This window comes from Neopsephotus bourkii, unplaced genomic scaffold (genome assembly GCF_033783945.1).
Source record: "Neopsephotus bourkii isolate Nb327-2 ecotype Australia unplaced genomic scaffold, CSIRO-AGI_Nbou_v1 NB_1120, whole genome shotgun sequence".
In the NCBI taxonomy this organism is placed as follows: Eukaryota; Metazoa; Chordata; class Aves; order Psittaciformes; family Psittacidae; genus Neopsephotus; species Neopsephotus bourkii.
The window spans coordinates 1,551,158-1,572,563 of record NW_026901606.1 but is presented as its reverse complement, the minus strand read 5'-3'; the positions used below and the strand labels follow the sequence as shown (position 1 = coordinate 1,572,563).

Sequence of the window (21,406 nt, the reverse complement as noted above, 5' to 3'; positions counted from 1 at the left end):
ATTTGTTAGGACAGATCAGAAAAACAAAGCAAATAGACTGGGTCCACAGAGGTTTGGAGGTGATGCAATTCCAACAGCTTTCTTTCCCTTCTCTTACACCTCTGTACTGCAAGAGCAAGCACAGATTGTTTCATGCATCTTTTTTATTCCACAATCAAAGAAAAGCATTCAAACTTGCTAGGGTTTCACCACTATTCCATTCAGTTAGCTTACCACTCATCTAAAAGCTAAGCAACCAAAATGCTTCAAGAACAAAAAAAGAAAAATTACTGTCTGCATTTACCCTTACATTTTCTGCAGGAACACCAGAAAGTCTGGAAAGCGATTCACACAGATCGGAGATGGCCCCCATCATCGGCACCACAACCCGGTACTAGAAACAAAGACAATATCATGCTTATAACCAGGCAAAATAAACCTAGTCTCACGAACTGAGATTTTATAAAGCCACTTGATTTCACATGTTCAGTTCCCAGTTTTTGAATTAAAAAAAACCCCATCCTACTTCACCCAAAGGTGGACAACAATGTCCTCTACGTCACTTGCAAAGTGTCAACTTAGAAACCTAAGAGAGACTCGGATTACTTAAATTTTTGTCTTCAACATGCCTCACCTGGACAGGCCTACGCTGTGGGTCTGCATATACCAAGGTGACTTCCATGAGACGATCTCTCCTCAAGGGCAATGGAAGGGTTAAATAACAGAAGGGATCAAAGGTCACAGAAACTTTAGAGCATTTGGGACAAACAAGAGTAGATTTGAAAAGACCATGAAAAATATCCACAATGATAGAATCATTCCTCAGCCTATGATTCTCCCAGGCCTCTTTTGCCACTGCCTATAAATAGAAAGAAAAAAAAAAAAAAACCATTAAAAGCTACTTCTCACAAACACTCAGGGATCTCACAAGCACAGGGATCAAAGAAAACTCAGAACATTGATACTGATGTCAATATTGCACCATAAGCACATCTTCCTGCACAACAGTACAAGAACACATATTCTGCTGTAAGGCTGAACAACGGCAACGTGCCATGAGGTGTCATGAAGAGTGAGCCAGGCCATAAAGTGTGGCAGGGTTCTCCCCTCCCAGGCAGACTGCTTTGCAAGGACAATGTTTGTGTGGCCGATGAGCTGGAAGGCCAGGAAGTGTCACAAACTACAAATAAACTCCCTGGGAAGCACTACCTGCCCTACCCTTAAGTAAAGGGCACCATACCGAATCAGGTCTGCCATTGGCATCCTTCAGCTCCAAGTAGGGCTTCTTCTTCACTCTGTTCAAATCCTCATGCAAGCCATCTAGAAGAAAAGCCAAGAGCTCCTGGGAATCTTGCTGCTGGTATCCCGAAAACTGAGGGGCAAATCTGCCAACCTGTGTCTGAAAAATAGAGACAAGAGTTAGAAGGGTTGAGCATTACTTATGTATGAAAAACAAGAATAAAAACACTCATGTCCTGCCTTTTGAAGACATCAACTCCATGCTACCTTCTGCTAGCACCAGACCACAGTGAACTGGATTCTAATGCAGTAAGGGTGCCAGCACAATTTTCTCAACTGTTTTTATTTCCCCTTCTAGTCCTCAGAGGGAAGAATGCATTCAGTGCTGTGATGCTAGAAATCTAAGTTAACAGTATTAGTTCAGAAACCTCCAAAACAACCAGCACACAAAACCTATCTGCCAATATATATGTTGTACTTTAATTTCTCTTTCAGAAGCTTACAGTTCTCACGATGCAGACTTGCTGTAAGACAGTACCCTGAAGCAGGTGGACTGGAAGACTCAAAATGTTTGCAGAAGATGATCATGAGCTAACAAAACTGGCTTAAAACTTAAGATTGAAAATCTCACCACAGTAATCTCTAGGTACTCTAAAGATTGTGATATGAAGCTAAGAAACTTAACAGCCTGAGCTAGCAAGAGCCAGAAACAGCATGCCCTTACACACCTCTTATCTCACAACACTACCATTTATTGTTCCTGCTCCTGAAACAGCAGTAGGAAGGGATCCCAGAGGAAAAACCACAATTAATGGAAGAAGTGGTCAGTCCTATGACCATCACTAGTCTTTCCATAAACACAAAAGAGTCCAAAAGGCTTGCAAAATTATGCTTAGCACATTTTGAACACTCAAGGTAACAACTGCAAGGAAGCCCAGATGGAAAGGCTGCTTGCATAATGCAGATAGTTAACACTGTCACTGAATAAGCAATAGGAAAATCACAACTGATACTGTAGTACTAGGAAATAAAGAGCAATTCCTATTCCAGCCTTAAACAAGAACAGCCCACATTAAGGCACTTTTCCTGCTGTCCACTATATATTCATATATTTCCTCTGAATGGAAGTTTACAGATCAAGTTTCATAGTGGTGATTTGCCAGCAACTCCAAGTCACAGAAATTAAACATCTTGTTGATCCAGATCTACCTATGACTCCACAGAGGGCAGATTTCTATAGCCCATCAGACTTCTGCTCCAGGTCTCAAAAGCACATACCCTTGACTGCAAGACTATACCACACAAAATCTAAACAGTAACAGGACACACATTTACACTAATATCAGATCACTGCTTATTTCATGTATTTGGGATCTTAATCTTTCACAGCATACCGAGACTGCACTACAGAAGCAAACTCTTCATGTTCCTTGGATGCTTTATTCACTGTTCTGCACTGGAGCATCTTTGCATTACACTTAAAACAGAAGACACAGCTACAGTTTTTCTAGAGGTTCGTATGCAACTACTATATTGTAGTATTTCAGCTGAAAGCAGCTTTTTACACTGAAGCACTGGGAACACTACATCAATAAATAATGTTATAGACAAGGGAATGCATTTTGTTCTCCACTTTCTAATTTTATTCTTTAAAATTGTAACTTTCCTTTTACTACTGATTAAAGTTCACAGCAATTCACATGACCTTGCCTAGTTTTGTGGCAGAGATCATTTTGATGCATCTGTAAACAGCTCCAAGGCTGGAAGGTCATTTACCAAGTAAGGCATTTCACATTAAGGAGCGGTAACCAGTTCTGGGGTATGACTACTAGCAAGTCCCTCCCTGTACCCTGAGAAGCATGTGCATAAAACGCAAAACAACAAATTCTGTCATTGTTGCTTTCCTAACACTAGCATACATGGAAGGTATATTAGCTTCCACTGTTTCTTCTGTCAAAAAGCTATGCTACAAGAACATGGAGAACTTACTTTAAACATACGTGGTGCCACATGTGACTGTCTTCCAGACCACATCTGTTTAATGAGCTCTGCGTAGGCTTCTGCAATTTCTCCTCTCATCCCCAGTGGATTGTTCTGATTTATTTCAGCTTCGTACTTGTCCTCCAGAAAATAGTCAGTCAGAGGAGGGGTATTGCTTAGACACTGAAAAAGCATTAAGAAGGTGAATTTACTGCACAAGACAATAAATCAGTGGCAATAAAATAACAAACCCAACTTTCACATTAGAACATGTACTCCTTCCATTAGAACATTATCTCCTATTCCTTCAGTGCAGAATAATTTGAAGCATTCATTTAAAGTTACTGTATTTAATAGCTCAGGAAAGTAAACAGCAAACAACCAAGACTCGTCTGTTCCTATAATTACTGTATGCAAACCTGTTTTTGCACCGCTTACTGGGATGGTAGGGCAGGCAACCTTACTAACGTATTACACATAAATCTGCACAGAACAAGTATGGAAGGTCTTCAGAGATGTCCTTAATGTCCTCAATCCTACATCCCATATTCAATCTCCAACCTTGAAATCTTAATATGAGGGACCGTGAGAAAAAAGGTCTTTGCTCCTCCAAGAAGTGAAACACAAGCTATGCTTTAACCTACGAGGGACCAAACACCATTAAAAAAAAACCCATCACAAAGTTAGCTGTTTAAAGATAGGAAGGATACTACTCTATATCTACTCTCCTGGCAGTGTTCAAGGCCAGGTTGGACAGAGACTTGGGTGACATGGTTTAGTGTGTGGTGTCTCTGCCCATGGCAGAGGGGTTGGAACTAGATGATCTTAAGGTCCTTTCCAACCCTAACTATTCTATGATTCTATGATCTATATACTCATTAGCAGTGTATTGTGGTAGTAATTTAATACACCCTAGGAAATCACCATAAACCTCAAGACACAACTAACACAGGAAGTTGTTTCACTAACTCAGTAATTCAAAGATTTTACGCTTATAGCAGGAAGTGACGCTTGGATAAGTAAAGCAAGACTTCAGTGTGAGAACAAAGCTAATTCTGAGGTATGATCAAAATTACCAGGGCTTCAAGGCACTGTAGTATCAAGAAATATTAAACTGGGCTCTTTCTGAACACCTGAAATTTCAGGACCTGTAGCAGATCCCTGTACAGTGCTTCACCAACTAGGTGTAGGTACACAGCTCTCCCAGCAGTTACATATGGCAATCCAGAGAGAGTCAGCAGTCCTGCCCTTCAGCCTCCTCCACTGTCACTGCCTTGATGTGTAGCTTGTGGAATTTATTTCCTATCAAATTCTTCCAGTTCCAGTGTCCGTGCACAAAGTATCTTTCTCTGGACAGATGACATTAAAGTGCTTACAGATTGCTATGGTTTGACACTAGCCTCTCACTGGGAGACTGTTGCTAACAAAATTCCACGAACCTCAAAAAATTAAGTCAAAGATTTGCATTTGAGAGACTGATGTCTAGAAAATTAAAGCCTTATAGTAAATACAAGAAAGTTTTTCACCCAATTAGCTTCTATGCAAAAATTAAGATTAAAGCGTGTTTGGATTAAGTTACTTTGACAATTAAAAAAAGAATTCTAAAAGTTGTCTCTTAGCTATGAAGTTCAAGAGAATATAATGTGGTGTAAGGTTACCATGATACGACTAAGAATAAAGTCACACTGAACAAACAAGTAAGGCAGCCCAAGTTCATTCTGGTATCCTGAATACGACATGCATAATGCATTGTAGTTATTTTAAGACCTGTTCTAGCTTTCAAAGCTACCACAGAATGACAGGAGTCATTACACAGCACTTGGACCACACTAAAGTTCATATAAGCTGGCTCATATTTTGTTTGAAATTCTTAGCAAAAAAATATCCTTAACAAGTTGGGGTTTTTTTATTGAACCAAATAAACCTAAGAGACTAAGTTAAATGAGTATGCCAGTAATTATTATCTTTGCATAACTGACATAACCTTAACACCCACACAATGACCCTGAACCCTTCCTGTGGCTTTTCACACTCTTCATTTTGGAGGAGTCTTTAAACATGGACCCCAGAACTGCCTGCAGTGAACTGCTCATATCACTTGTGCAGCCCACACAAGTCAAAACATCCTCCACATCAGCCCATCTTTGTCAGAGCACAGCACTGGGACTTTACAGTTGCGCATCTGTTTAGTATTACTTCCCCCCCAGTCTTCCAGAAGTTACTGGATCATTTCAGATCCAGTCCTTTATACTGTTTATAGAACTAAAATGCTATGCATAAGTCAAATTAAATGAGCTGATTTTTTTGTTTGGGGTTTGTTGGTTGAGTTGGTTTCTTTCATTCCAGGTGCAGTCTCCTCACTGAATCACATTAGAACATCCTTTTCTTTCCGCAAGTTTTAATCCACAATCTTTGCAAGACTGCTCTTTCATTTATTTCTAAAGAGGGCTCTTCCAAAGTCTTACCTGTAATGCAGAATTCATGAAGCAGGTATTTCCAAGGTTACTGAGCCCACAGAGTCCAGGTTGTGACAGAGAAGGATTATCCCTGCAGCTGTAAGAGTTACAGACAAATCCAGAACCTCTGGAAAAAAGACAACACAGTGAACTCCACAGTGAGTTTACTGAATCTCAATACCGTTTAAGAGTCACACCAAATACAAGTCAAAAAGATGTTTAATGAAATTGTTTAACCAGCATGTTATATGTTTGTGCTGCTTCATAGTGGCTAATGATGAATACCAGGAATGTGAAGTACATGTGCTAACTTTAGAAACATTAATCATTACACAGTCTATTATTAATTTATGGCTCATAACACATTATTTTCCTCTGTCAGTAAGTACACAGCACTCTACCCTAATGCAGCAGGAGTTTGCACGATATTACTGTAAGAGTTAATAAAAAAAAAAATCTCTACCTGGAAAGGCTTCTATCACAATCACAGATGGAGAAAAGAATGTAATTCCTTCCCTTATATTCCCAATCCCCTCAAATCAGGCAGTGCCCTAATGGTAAGCTCTGGAACATGTGCTACTTTTGCAAGTGAGCAAGGAACAGCAGAATGCAGGGGTTTCAAAAGCAAAGTTTGATAAAGAGAAAGACAAGAGTAGCAGAACTCATCACACTCCTTTTTTATACAGGCAAGGATGCACAGGATTATTCACATGAAGGATGAAGAAACAAAAAGAACATTCCTGCTCTTACCCCCTGCCCAGGTGGGAGCTGTTCAGTCCATAGGAGTTACTGCTATCACCGTTAGTAATGACAGAAGTGGCAGACACTGAGGAATAAGAACTTGCTGATGATTTTGAAGAGGTAGTAAAGCTTCTGCTAGTTGCAGTGCTTGATCTGGGAGAAAGGAAAAAGAAGCAGAAACAGTGCTACTACTTTTTTCATCCCCAGGCCCACCTCCCACAAAACTCCAAGGACTTGCCAAGCTACAGTTAGTTCCCACACAGAAATTTACTGCTTTGATCTGTGTGATCACACTTTCAAACACCTGACTAGAACAGCAACATCAGACAACAGTATCAGAAGCAAGAGTAGAAGTCCTTGCTTGAAGCAAAATCTGGGTTCCAGACTGAAATAAGTAGGTAATTCAGACAGTGAGTGACAGAGAAGCAAGCTTTAAGTTCATGTGTAAACCACCACCTTGAGACAAGCAAGCAAAAAGATCCCAATCTTAAAATCACAAAACACTCACCCTGTGTTAAAAAAACAGCAAAGTCAGTCCTTCCCTACCAGAACATTATTATGCAAGAAGATAACCAGGGTGGACACAAAACAGTTCATTACTAAGCCTAGTTGATACAACTATATTGTAGCTGCAACTCAGAGGCAAGACACACCACTGTGTACACATGGTATGCATAGCAAGCCTCAGCATTTTGAGACTGGAGATACTGGAATGGATTAAAAAAGTTACTAAGCCTCAAGTCTATCCAAGTTGTGGATCCTAAGTTATTCCACACTACTAGCCTCCTGGCGTGGAAAAGAACCAGAACACAAAAGTCACCAAAAGATCAACAAGGCACTAAAATTCTATGAGTGTTCTGTCAGACAGCTTTGGCTCCATAAAAAACGCAAAACCACAAGGCAGCACTACATAAATAAGCTTAAATAAACTATTTTGACACTTATTAATATCGCTATAGCAAGAGCTAAATGGAGGATGGTCTATTCTCTCCATCTTTGCTCAAATAAACATGCAAAACTGAATGCAAAAAGGTGTGAGACACCAACAACCACAAAACAGTGGCCAACACACCCAAAGCACAGCAGAGGATGGTGCCCTCAAGCTTTAGCTTGTTGGTGTATCTCTATCTCTCAGCTTCCAGATGAAAACGCAAGCCCCAAACACAGTCTAAAACTGAAGCATGATAAATAAAAACGCATCAAACACCAGCCAGCATAACCAAAAAGTATACTGGAAAGTATACTAGAAAGAATAAGCAGATCTACTGGAATAACTAAGACAACCATTTCTAGGGCAGTACATGTCCTTCCGGTCACTGCATGTTGGAGGCGGAACTTCTAGTCTGCCTGAACACAATGATAACATAGGACAAGATGATCTAGACTAAACAGCAATTACCAGACTTATGCTCCACAAGCAGGCATTTTAAGGGTTAAGATAATCACACTAATAACAGCATGTAAATACATTAAGAACATATTTTGTAAAGTCTGTAGAAGTGAATTATCTAGAAGCAAAAAAAAAAAAAAAAAGGCAATCTAAAAAGTGCTAGACTTGAAAATGAAGCATCTCTGCTTGACATGTTTGACCCTGCTGAGAGAACAGAATAAGATGCCAGGAAAATAATATGAAGGAAATCTAATAAGGAGAAAAGCAAAGGAGGTCAACAACTTCAGGGATTTCAAACTTTTCAACAGAAGCACCAAGGCAGTGCAGAATCCCAAGTCAGATGGCAACTGAAGAGTGCCCAGAAGTACTTTAGGAATATCCTATACACACAGAAAAGCTAAGAACTTTGAAGGAAGATAAAAAAAAAAACAAACAAACAAACAATTTGGATGAGAAAGGAAAGATAAGAGTCAAGTCACAGAGCAGAGCAAAGTCTACCTACGAAGTTACCAAGGATCTTGAGGGAGTTCCTGTTAGAAACTGGAAAGGATCATGTAAGAAGTAAAGCTATGAAAGAGAGGCCAACGCTTTCCAAAAGAGGAGAATAAAACAGAAATCAAATACACTTGGGAATATAAATGTGAGCACTCTTATATGTTACAAGTTACTCATCTACCCGTAATAACTGAAGAAAGACTGACGATTTATGATGGATAGCTGTTCCCCCTCATTTCACAGGATGGTCACAAAGGTAACTATGATTCCAGGTGACAGGCACAGATAGCAGCTTAGAAAAATTGTCTTCCTCTGAAAGCTTCCATTTTTAACCCCAGGAAGCTACTTCTAATGACTCCACAACACTGTAGGCTCCCAAGGAGACTGTCTCATTTGCACAGAAATGACAACAGAAGTCCTGGATGCAAAGCATTTATCCCCAACACCCCAAAAGTGTTTATTTATGGAGCCTGCAGACTTCGACTAGCCAAAGCCACCTGCTCCTCACAGTATCACAGTATGTTAGAGATTGGAAGGGACCTCAAAAGATCATCTAGTCCAATCCCCCTGCCGGAGCAGGAACGCCTAGATAAGCTTACACAGGAACGTGTCCAGGCGGGTTTTGAATGTCTCCAAAGAAGGAGATTCCACAACCTCCCTGGGCAGCCTGTTCCAGTGTTCCGTCACCCTCACTGAGAAGAAGTTTCTTCTCAGGTTTAAGTGGAACCTCTTGTGTTCCAATTTGTACCCATTACCCCTTGTCCTTCCATTGTTTGCCACTGAGAAGAGCCTGGCTCCATCCTCGTGACACTCCCCCTTTATATATTTATATACACTAATAAGGTCACCCCTCAATCTCCTCTTCTCCAAACTATAGAGACCCAGCTCCCTCAGTCTTTCCTCATAAGGGAGATGCTCCACTCCCTTAATCATCTTAGTTGCCCTGCGCTGGACTCTCTCCAGCAGGTCCCTGTCCTTCTTAAACTGAGGGGCCCAGAACTGGACACAATATTCCAGATGAGGTCTCACCAGGGCTGAGTAGAGGGGAAGGAGAACCTCTCTCGACCTACTAACCACCCCCCTTCTAATACACCCCAGGATGCCATTGGCCTTCTTGGCCACAAGGGCACAGTGTCGGCTCATGGTCACCCTGTCGTCCCCCAGGTCCCTCTCCCCTACACTGCTCTCTAACAGGTCGTTCCCCAATCTATACTGGAACCTGGGGTTGTTCCTGCCCAGATGCAGGACTCTACACTTTCCCTTGTTATATTTCATCAAGTTTTTCCCCACCCAACTCTCCAGCCTGTCCAGGTCTCGCTGTTATTAGTGTGATTATATTAACCCTTAAAATGCCTGCTTGTGGAGCAGAAGTCTGGTAATTGCTGTTTAGTGTAGATCATCTTGTCCTATGTTATCATTGTGTTCAGGTAGACTTGAGAAGTTCCGCCTCCAACATGCAGTGACCGGAAGGACATGTACTGCCCTAGAAATGGTTGTCTTAGTTATTCCAGTAGATCTGCTTATTCTTTCTAGTATACTTTCCAGTATACTTTTTGGTTATGCTGGCTGGTGTTTGATGCGTTTTTATTTATCATGCTTCAGGTTTAGACTGTGTTTGGGGCTTGCCAAACTGCCCCCACTGCCATCTCTCACAGTATGCAACTTCTGCTCCCTTCGAAATGGAGGCCCCAATACCTTGCTGTGAAGTAAGAGATAAACATTATTTCTTCTTTAACTTCATGACTTAGAATCTTCCAAAACATTCTGGGCTACTCAGTGGGTTACCACTGCAACTAGACTCAGTTTGGTCTCTGTATGCACAACAGACACTGGACTGGAAGGTGCCACGCTCCTGCAACTTCCCTTTGATCACAACTACTATATTTCTGACAGGGATAAACATATTCAGTTACATGTCATCAACAAAACCTATAGAGAAGTAAACTATATTGAAGACAGACTTCATGTAACCATGCTACAGTTCAGGGATTTGAAAAAGAAAACAATCATTTCACAGGTTTGAGGATGAGAATGCATTGTATGACTGCTCAATCAGTCCTCCTGCTTAAACACAATTTAAGTCTCTCAAAATAACTCCTGAATTAAAAATACACCTTATAGAAAAATCTTCCATAATGGTTTCAGAATGGCCAACAGCAACCAACCCAGACCACAACCTGTTCTAGTGACCAATAACCCTTGCAGTCAGAAGAAACTTGTATTTCATTTGCAACGTGAGTACCTGGCTTCATCATTTGGACACTGGTTTGTGCTCACGTCCATCTGCTGCCTGTAGAGTTTCTCATATCCTACAGAAGCTTTTAAGTGTTAAAATAATCTTTTACATTTCTCACTGATAAAACATTTTAACTTCCAAGTCTCCTAGCACAAAAAAAACATGCTAATTCTTCAACAACTCACTTGGATCTGAAACCTCTCATTAGTCTACTTTTCAAATCTGTTGACAGTGCCACAAATAAACTGAAAAATGTGCAGTTTTATCAGTGTGCCAGTTATCAAAATCTTCTGATGCACATTCAGCATTTCCCTACTGAAGCACTGAGGTTTATTTCATTGGTTTTGTCTCAAGGCTGCTACATGAGCTCACATCCAGGGAAATGAACCAGGACTGGTATCACATTCCTACAGAGCCCAGCATGTATTTCGGGCTCATGACCTTCATCCCCACATACACAACTTCATGCTTCACAATACTGATGCACGTTGCCCCCCGTCTCCCAATTAAAGACAGCAGCAGTTTCACATCTTGCCACGAAACCTTTCAAAACCCACACAAATGGCAAGTGAGAAGAAATCTGACGACTTGCAGCACAAAAAGTACAAAATTAGATTAATCTAGTCCAGAAACTGTGAAGCCATATGGTTGATAAGAAGAAAAACTGCTAAGCTGAACAGCTTGAAAAAGTACTGTAAAAGGCTTTCAAGTGTTTGGGAGACAGAGACAGACAAAGTGTTTCAATTCAGTTGAAGCTACCTTCAGAGGATACAGCAGAATTAGTCCTCCTTTAAACTACCAATAAATATATATATGTATCTATATATATATACACACAGTGACAAAACATTTCTGTCAAAGCTAGACAAGGCAGGACTTACATTTCATTGGCAAAGCAGAGACTATAATGCATTTTCATTTAGAGAGTTCTTACATTCAAAAGCCTCCCTGACTTATCTTACATAGTTGACAATACCCTGAAAGCTCGCAGCATCTACTGCAAACTGAAGCACTTGAAAGTTGCATAATAAAGAACTCCCAGAAAATAGGCTCCTCCTAAAACATAAACACACAAGGAACGGGAGAAGGACATCAGCTTTAAATATGAGAGGGCATTTAATTATGGTGTTACATACCTACAAAATACATAACAACCATAAAGGTCTTAAGACTGTACAGTAATTTCTGGCATGTAGTATCATGGAATGTTGTTTCAACTTGAACAGATGCCGAAATCAGGACAGAGTACCTGAGAAAAGTCACATATGCTATACCATATACGTGAACTAAACAACTCCTCAACACTTTTACTGAGGAGAGTAACACCAGGAGAGGGGAAAAGGCTCCCACGTATACACTGCCATCAGTAAAAGGAAGAGCAGGAAGAGGAAACAGCAAGAAAATTACAGCAGAAACCAAAGAACAAAAAGGAATTCTACTGCTGAGTATTCCAAAGGGAGTCAGACAGCTATCAGGCAGATGCTAAATACAACTTCACTCCTGCTTTCAAATGCAATACCTGATGGAAAAGGTTCTGCTATTACAGATCTGACAGAATTTCTTGTTCATTTGTGCCAAGAAAATGATACCCAGGATAAAAACGCATGTTCTAGGACTGAGCTGGAACTCTGCTAGCTCAGCATTTTATTTTGGGAGTATTGTCAGTAACAATCAAAGAGGACCAAGTTTCACAGAGTCTTTGATAAAATCTCCCTTCAGAAACAAAGCATGCTTCCAATTCCAAAATTCCTAGAATAAGTATAATCTATTCCCTCTTCTGAAACCTTGTCTAGTAGTAAAAGCAGTTTCAAACTACAAGAAGAAAGTGTTTTGTTGCCTAAGGAGAAGCAAACTAACATACAAATATACCACCCAAGGACTGCTGTGATGCTTAACAGCATGCTTTCTGTTAAATGTCAGCCAGCTTGATGGCTGGGAAATAGACTGAGGGCTGCCAAACATGGGGAAAAGCTGTTTGCCCTGGCAGGAGCCAGTGCTTCTGACTAACACCAAATGGTGGGGGAAAATCCTCACAACAGGGAACTCGCCCACCTCATAGTCAGCTTGCACGCACATATCCTGAGTAGTAACATGAACTCCCAGCTTTGCAAGGCCTCTTTTGGCACACAGGCAGCGATGCAGACACTCACCATTCCTCTACCAACAGTAGAGCACTCTGCATCCTGTTTGGTTTATGGCATCAAAACTCTAAATACACAAACTTTCTCATAAGCTTTTAAAGTGATGCACCCTAAAGAAAAAAACTTCAAATATAAAGTTTCCCATGGTCCTGGCTAAACGGTATTTTCTCCAGCTGAGAAAGAAATTATTAGAGCAAAATGTTTGCCCAAGATAGGATTAAGTACAAGACAACGCACAGAGGCACAGATAAAGCTATTCATATGACTTAATACAATTCTTTCAGCCACCATTATCAGCATTAAGTCAAACAATTTCATAATTTTTACATTATAATAAGCAAATGTTTATTTCCATGTCATTAGCAAACACTAATCCGTGTACCCATAACCATTTCCATTTAAGTACCTCTAAAGCTTGAAGTGCTTACATAGCAGACTACATGACAAAAAAAAGGGAAACACAGGCCTGGGAATGATACAGGGCTCCTTTTTGGCTTTGTTTTATGTGGAAACAATAGGCTATGATCTGGTCTTGCATGGCTCCCTTTCTAATCCTGACTGTCCACCAGTACTTGCTTATGTACATGATATGAAAGTTTAGACGCTCTTCACACAATGCTCTTACTGAAAGTTCATTGTAATATGATGGACATTCTCCTGATCCATTTATGCAGCATTATCTCTCAGAAGTAGAGAATTGTTTAAAAATAGGTTTCACTGACCTATTTGATCCTTTCTTCAAGTTTAACACTAGTGAGGTCTTGATCTCAAATGAGATAACTTGGCAAGAAGCTCTGGAAGTCAACCATATTGTACAGAAAAGCATTTTCTTTATTACGGCCTACTCACAGGACTTGGTATGAGCAGTTTCTTACCACTGCAAGCAACTTCCATTCTACACCATTCACTCTCTATATACAGTATTTCATTAAACTCTTCTACCTAGCTCTTCTCTAAATTAGATAGTAGACGTATCCATGTAGTACTTACTTGTAGTAGGCTTGTATACTTGCCCTTGGGGCAAGTGGGGCTGTTCAGCTTAAAAGTGAAACAATAGTTTCAACTGAAACAACAAAAACTACATTTCAATACACTTTTTAAGGGGGAATTACCAGAATTCCAAGCATTCACCACTAGCAGCTTTGGAAATATATTCCAAGATCCTTTTTGTTTTACAATGGCAGAAGACTTTTTTTTCTCTCCCTCCACTGGGCAGCTTGCAGAGGTAGCTTTTTAAGTAGACTAACTCAACGTAAATAGCACCTGAGAACCTAAAGGTCCTAGAACTTAAGGTACTTAACCCTTACACAATCTATCTGTGTAATAGAAGACACTGGCTGAGACAAGAAACCAGCAACAGAACCTTGGAAGAATATTTATTTTCAAGATTTTTTCTCCTTCAAAATAGCTGAAACAAAGAAATCCACAACAGCCCATGACAACCAGGCTACAAGAGAGAACATGTGGTGGCTACAGTTTAGCAAACAAACTGGACAAAACAGCAGAAACGTTTAGAACATGCTTGCTTACTTTGCCAACATATGCTGTCCAGGCCACGTGCCATCTTCATTTTTCACTTCTATTAGAACCATCTGAAAGACAGTTCAGATAATTAAGAAAGGTAACTGCAAGCCTACTACACATTTTGCAAAATCATACACAAATCACACTTTCAATGTTTGCTCAAAGTACATAAAAGCAACTGAAAAAAAAAAAAAAACCAAACCAAAAACCCATAGAGAAAGCAGGAAATGAGAATCAAAAGTTATGCCCCTTACCTGACCCTGATAGAGCCCTGCATCTTGGACTGTGCTATCCAGCTTGCAGAGCTGCTCGTAAGTGTTACTCATATACCTGTTCCATAACCTAGTTTCCTTCTCAGCAGGGATATTAAATAGTTTTCTCATTTCTTTCTCGATGGTAGCTGTTCAGGAGGAAAACAACACCAAAATTCCTAAAACATGAGTGCTTTGGGGAAAAAACCTCACAAGCCAGACATTCAGCAAAGAGGTACATCACTGATCATTTCAGTCATATACTTGCCTGTCAAGCCCTCAAACTAATAATGTTCAGAACACACTGAGAAATTTCAGCCCAAAGGCCAGCTGCTGCGAAACAGCCATCATTTGAAGGTTCAAGAAGGAAGAGTTCTCAGTTACTATCGGCAGGTCAAACATCAGCAAACAAACAAACAAAGTATCTTTATGAAAATACGACGGCTGACAGTAATTTTACAGAAGAAAATACAGCAAAGATACAGAGAGAGAGAGAAAGAGAGATGGGCCAAGTTTCAGGCAGAAGTGTAGAAAAAGCCACTAAGATGTCCAAAATAGTCACACACCAGGAAGAAGGAATCATAGGAGAACTAGAGACAGAACTGCTGTACGTGAGTGACGTGGATGTTTCTTAAGGACATGAGCTAGTTAGAAACGTATTCCTCAAAGCTCTTAATCACAATTCCCTGTGTCACACAGAGAATCACTACGGCTGGAAGAAACTCAGAAGGTTCTTCATTCAAACACTCAAGGCAGGGTCAACAGTGAATTCAGATCAGGCTGCTCAGGGTTTATCCAATCAGGCATTCAAAAATTGCAAGGTAGGAGATTCCCCCACCCTTCAGGGCCCTATTCAAATGTCTAGCTGTGCTAATACCAAAAACATTTTAATTGTATTAGTTGGAATCTGTCCTCTTTCAATTTATGACTACTGTCTGTTGTTTTGTTGCTTTGTGACTCAGTAAATAGCCTGAGTCCATGTTCTCAGTAACCTCCTCACAGGTGATATTAGGACCCTCAAAGCCTTCTCTTTTCCAGGCTAAACGTAGCTCCCTCAGTCTCAGACATCACATGATCCAACTGACTACCCTGTTGGCACTGATTAGATTTATCAACACTGTTCTTGTTCTGGATGGCACAAAATATCTCTTGAAGTAGCCTCAGAGTATGGCTTCACGCATCAGAGAACTACTTACCAACAGTATCGGCTTTGCTAAAGTGACAGCTGATTACATTGTCAGGATCACTGCTCTCACACAGTTTCAGCTCAAGAAGATAAACTTCAACCTTATAGTGCTTCACAAACAGACCATATTCCACTACCTGCAAATAGAAGGCAGATGTGAGAAACAAAACAGAGCTAAAATACTGAGCAGTGCTCTGTAAGGTACACTTGCCTAAATATTTTAAGTTATAAGTCTTGTAAGTCAAGCCATAAACTGAACACTGACTTGCTTCCAAGTCACCACCTCTGACAGCTTGTTTTGAAGTTTTTCCTTTTCTAAAACAAGAAATCACGGTACTTTCCTTCCAAAGTGCAAAGTTCCAAAGGTTCACCATCACAGCTGAACTGACAGTGCCAGTAACTGCCCATGAAAAATATTTGACCACTCGAGAATTTTAGGAGGAAGAAAAAAAACAAACAAACAAAAAACAACACAACTGCCTCCAGTCTTTGCCTAAGGTTTGCATAAAAAAGAAGCAAGCCAGGAGCACCAGAGCAAAAACCCTTCTATTACAAGACAGTAAGACAAAGCATTCATTACTTTTCTGCATGACACACAGAATGTGCCTTTTTAGCCTCTCCTTGCAAAAACAGACAACTCCTCAAAACTTGTTTCGATGACACTGCTTTATTTCAGTCATTCTCAAATCAATTTTGCATTTTAGAGAACACTCCACTAAGTACACGTACCCATCCATTAGCTTTCAGCATGTTTAGAGAATGTACTCTATAAGACCAGACACCATGCTTTACCTACAGGTCACAAAACACATCAGATCAGAAAGAAAAGCGCATTTCAGGGGCCAGTTATGAGACAACTGTGATGTAACTGGACAATGAGGTGAAAAAAAGAAAAAACAAACAAAAAAAACCCCCACAAAACTCCACAAAAAAAAAAAAAAAACAAAAACAAAAACCAGAACACCAAACACCACAGCACAATTCCCTCCACAGTTCTTTACCTGTAAAATTGATATTATAATTTATTGAACCATCTGATGTCATTTTTAAAAGTAATAGTGTTTCAGAGACATTTGGACAGCAGCCTTAATAATCTCCTCTAATTTTTTATCAGCCCTGAAGTGATCAGGACTAGATAATCACTGTAGGTCCCTTCCAACTGAAATATTCTATTCGAGTGACACCAGACTTGCTATGACCTACATCTGTGTCATGCTTCCCTCTTCTGAGCTTTTATAGGGTTGTATTAGATTAGGTAAGGTGCTTTAAAGGTAAATAATTAACAAACACGTTTGGAAAGATCTTCACTACTTTGCTGTTACAACAGAAAGTAAAACTCTCCCTCTTTAACCTCTGACAGGAAAATCAGTCCTTTTTTTTTTTTTTTGCTGGTTTGTTTTTTTGTTGGGTTTTGTTGGTGGTTTTTTGTTAGTGTTTTTTTGTTGGTGTTGTGGGTTTTGGTTTTGATTTTTCTTTTAAAGAAAAATTATGCAAAGGAACCAATTCACAAGTTCTCTATTTCTTTTCAGAAGGAATTTCATTAAATGGGACGTGCTGTTCTCCAGTATTCCATAGCAAGAATCAAATAAATAAAAACCATATTCAGGAATGGAAGAACTCTCTCCAAGAAGTTTTTTATGAGCTCATTGTGTCCATTAGGACACATAAATGACAAAGAAGAGTATCTAATTGCCTGCAGATGTCCTTTAAAGAGTGTCTGACCAGCTGGCTTGTCCTGTGTCACAGTAAAATGTATCCACCCCACTGGACAGCAACCTGAGCACAGCGCTGTGGAAGTATACTGGCCTGCATCTTGTACATTTAAACACTTTGGAACCCTACAGAAGACTGCACAAAAATACGGTTTGAGATCAGCAAAAGAAACCTGAACCACAAGTAAATCTAATCTAATCCTCCTGTACTTGACATCATCAGACACATAGAGGTGGAAGAAATACCAGCTTGCAGAATTACAAAGATGCCTGAACACTGCTTTCCAAATTCTACTTTTATGGGTATTTTGATGTATGAATTACAGTTGATCGAGCTTTAGGAAAAGGATTAAAGCATTCAAGGACCACAAGTGTTAAGTGCTTTGCTTCCAGCACTACCTGGAGAATACTGTAACCAAATACTGGCCATGTTCTGCTCAGGTGCAGTGCTACAGCTTGTGTATCCAAATGACCTTTCACTTCGTTTTTATAAGAGACTGTTATCATCCCACAAACCCAATGTTCGGCTATATTTTAACACTGAAATATAAAAATCCACTTCAGTTACTGAGTTAACAATAAACAAGAACTGTCACTCTCACAGCAATTCAAAACTTTACGAATTTACTCTTAACTGGGCAGCAATAACTTGGAATCTTACACCCGCAAAACAGCCCCAGCTCTAAGCTCTAGCCCCCAGTCATTACAGTGCTGAATAGTGGTATCTGAAACCCCAAGAAAAGGGGGCTCACATGGTTAAACCTGCCAAGTGTTTCCCCAACAACATCCATACCTATTGTCCAACTTGTGAATTTTTCAGAAAAGGGAGTGTCTAACAACATGCCAGGCTTTGTGAAAATAAAAACATGGTCACGAACAAAAGCTTTCTCACTCAGAGGCACTGATCTGCATTGGTTCCAGCTTTTGTTCTCAGTACAGATTTTCCTATTCCTCACTAGATTGTCCCTACTAGAACTACATTTCCTTTACATGCTATAATTCTCTTCCACACACCCCCACTCCTGGTTTACACAGGAGCTCTTTCTACTCAACAGAGTCAACCTGGAAGCATTCATGCTTTCAGACGACATCAGAATTTTTCATCCCATATATTTTCTAGCCCACACTGAGTGACAATATTCCAGTAGCACTGATCAGCAGTGGGCTTGCAAGAGAGTGACCTTACTTCCTTTTACCATTCCCGTGCTACACTTTCCTGGGCCTTGCATTCCTTGAAGCAAGCCAACATAATGCTACTTAAAACTTAAGCAATATTAATGCTGTACATTATATCAGCACTATTTACTTAGGGTAGTGACTAACGACTCAGTTTAGTCAGCGCAAAACCCTAAGACTAAAATACAAACAAAAAAAACTTTTACCCATAACCAAGTGGCTGATACATTTCCAAAACCAAAACTTAGAAATTTCACTTTCTGGAATAGAATTTTGGAAAACAAGAACTTCCTTAAACTCCAGAGGAAGTCCCTAAGCTGCCTGTAGTAAAACATAATCTATTCCAATGCCTCTTTGTGTCTGCAAATAATGACAACTTTAACTTTTCAAGAAACTGCAAACTATTCCATGCAACATAAAACCACTGCACTAGTTCAAGCTGCACTGGTTCAAATAATAAGGCAAAAAGTTAACTAGAACAAGGTTCACAGCTCTTCCCACACATAACCCCTCAACTAAGAATCACTGAAAATTCAGGCATTTGAACTGTACCACTGGAAGATACTCTTTCAGACAACACGACAAAAGACTTTATGTTATTATCTCCACAGAGCTGCTGAGGATCCTGTCCTAACCCACATCTAGCAAAATAAACACTAAGTTTGGTAGAGATCAGACAATAAAACCAAGCTAAAGAGAACTGGGCTCGCCCATACTTACTTTTCTCACAATAGGTTGCTGTCCATCCATGCAGCCATACCACATCACTAGCTTATCCCAGGCTTCGGTTGGAACCAACACATAATCTAGCTCATCAATGAGGTGTTCTTTTAAACTCTGAGTTTTTGGATCTAAAAAGAGACAGACATGAGAAAGCACGGCATCAAACAGAATCCTTTATTCTCAAGACCTACACACACACTACTCATGACGCCAAGAAACACCAACACTCCCACGGGCAAAAGCAAACCGCACCAGTCTCCTATTTACAAGGCCGGGACGGCCGCTTGTACCCTCTCGGAACGCACGGCTTCAAAAGCGAAACCGTGCGACAAGACGCGTACACATAGGAGTGACTAACGGGAGCCCGGCCGCGGCCCTAGCCCAGCCCCCCGCCCAGGACCCGCTCCCCGGCGCCGCCGGCCACCACTCACCGCCAAAGAGCTCCGAGTTGTCAACAGGCCCAGGGAAGAGGCTGGGATCACCCACGCCGAACATGTCCCAGCTGTCGAAGCCTACGTACTTCTTCCACTGCTTAAACCAACGGTTGTCCACCAAGTACCTGCAACACATGGCACTGGGCTCAGCGGTCCCCCTCAGTGGCGGCCCGACCCGGCCCACTCCCACAGGCCCCACCGCCCAGAGGCAAAGGAAACAAGAGAGGAAGACCGGCCGGGTGCGCTCACCAGGACTCCCCGGGCCTGAGGGCTGTAGCCAGCAGCGGCCCCAGCTCTGCCCGTTGCACCGCGACGTCCGGCCGCACCCCACTACCACCGCCGCCACCCTCGGCCGCCGCCATGTCGGTGCGTGAGCCCTGGCGCGGGCGGATGTCGGCCCGCGTACGCATGCGCCCTCGGTGCGCCCGCCTCTCTCGCCCCGGCCCGCCGCGCCGCCTCTGACGGGGTGGGTGGGGCTACGCTCAGGGGCGGGTGGTGTGGGCGCTGAGGCGGTGGTCGCCATCTCGTAGTTACCTCGCGGTAACTCCCGCTAACTTGGCCCGTCCCGGTGCTTGCGGCAGAGGCTGGCTGGTGGCAGCCCCGCGGCCCTTCCGGGCAGGTTTCTGCCCCGAAAGCGGGTGGCGCAAACGTTTGGTGTGTGCTGTGTTGCTTCAGTTTTACCTGTTTTTTCCATTACTAACTTCATGGAGCCCTCTAGCCAGGGTGTTGGCTAGGGAAGGAGACTCCAATTGTCACAGGAATATCGCTCAGGCGTTTTTGAAGTGTCTCTAAAAAAAAAACAAAACCCAACAAACTCTAACCAAAGAAATCTTTTTACCTCACAGACAGAAAGGAAGTGAGTGATGATGTGGTGGGCCATGCTGGCTGCACAGGGGAGTGCTCTCCCAGCAGACAGTGTCTGATGGTGCTCCAACTCCTGCCAGCAAGACCTGGTGGGGCTGCAGCAACCCAGGCTAAATGCTAAAGGCCTTTAGATTTTTGAGAGCAGGGCAAGTTAACACTGAAAAAGACAAAACATTTTCTCCTTCCAGCAGGTATCAAGTCCTGTTACTTCTGCTTTTTCCAAAGGGCAGGGCCCCTTTAGGCTTCCAGAAGCTAACACACCCTGTTATAGCAAGACCAGGGGTGTTTTTAAAGTGAGTCAGCTGTTCTGAGATAATGGTTATGTGGCTGACCTCACTGCTAATAAATTACCTCCTCGTAACAGAAAGTGTGTTAAACAATTAAAATGGTTTCATTCAAAGCTTTCTGATTTCATAGTAGCAAGTGGCATTGTTATAGTTTCACTGTAGTTTGGGGTGTTGTGTTCTGTCTTTTCAAGAGCTTTCCTTCCAGCCATTCCACTTCCTGCCCTTGTCTCCAGCTGAACCTGTCGGCTGCTTGTTGTCAGAGTGGCGCAGTGACAGGAACAAAGCCCCTTCAAGTGCCGCCCTGTTGGGGTTGAGGCAGATGTTTCCTACCTGCCTTATGATAGCAGTGATTAAAAAGTGACTAAAAGCTATCTTAAATGTTAGTAGGTGCAACAAAGCTCAGCAGGAGGAGAACAGGATTTTAAGTAGCTGAAAGAACATTGAACAGGCAAAGTGACAAAGGCCATAGGCTCTACTTGATGGCTTTTCTGTGGAATATACACTTCTGAACACCACTTCTCATCAGCCATTTCAGGAGATGTGCTTGGGTTTGGTGGGCAGAAAGGACACAAGGGAACCCAGGAAAAGCAGA

At 41.5% G+C, this 21,406-nt stretch overlaps 1 protein-coding gene across 6 annotated transcripts in view; it reads right to left on the bottom strand.

Moving 5' to 3' along the window:
• USP4 (ubiquitin specific peptidase 4) overlaps nt 1–20,073 on the bottom strand; it is a 38,434-nt gene extending 18,361 nt beyond the window's left edge. The window contains exons 1-12 of one of the 6 annotated variants that reach the window (XR_009726813.1): nt 19,913–20,060; nt 19,661–19,788; nt 19,227–19,357; nt 15,629–15,755; nt 14,436–14,581; nt 14,188–14,249; nt 6,405–6,548; nt 5,664–5,781; nt 3,208–3,381; nt 1,220–1,378; nt 614–838; nt 290–373 (exon numbers count right to left, since the gene is read on the bottom strand). Coding sequence is in view for 5 of the 6 variants with exons in the window: in XM_061362332.1 (XP_061218316.1) it covers nt 290–373; nt 614–838; nt 1,220–1,378; nt 3,208–3,381; nt 5,664–5,781; nt 6,405–6,548; nt 14,188–14,249; nt 14,436–14,581; nt 15,629–15,755; nt 19,227–19,357; nt 19,661–19,788; nt 19,913–20,073 (1,659 nt within the window). In the remaining variant the exon portion in view is untranslated. Of the gene's footprint in view, nt 1–289; nt 374–613; nt 839–1,219; nt 1,379–3,207; nt 3,382–5,663; nt 5,782–6,404; nt 6,549–14,187; nt 14,250–14,435; nt 14,626–15,628; nt 15,756–19,226; nt 19,358–19,660; nt 19,789–19,912 lie in introns of those variants that run through there. The other 5 variants (XM_061362332.1, XM_061362335.1, XM_061362334.1 and 2 more) reach the window with 5 other exon arrangements.
• Nucleotides 20,074–21,406: the final 1,333 nt, after the last annotated feature.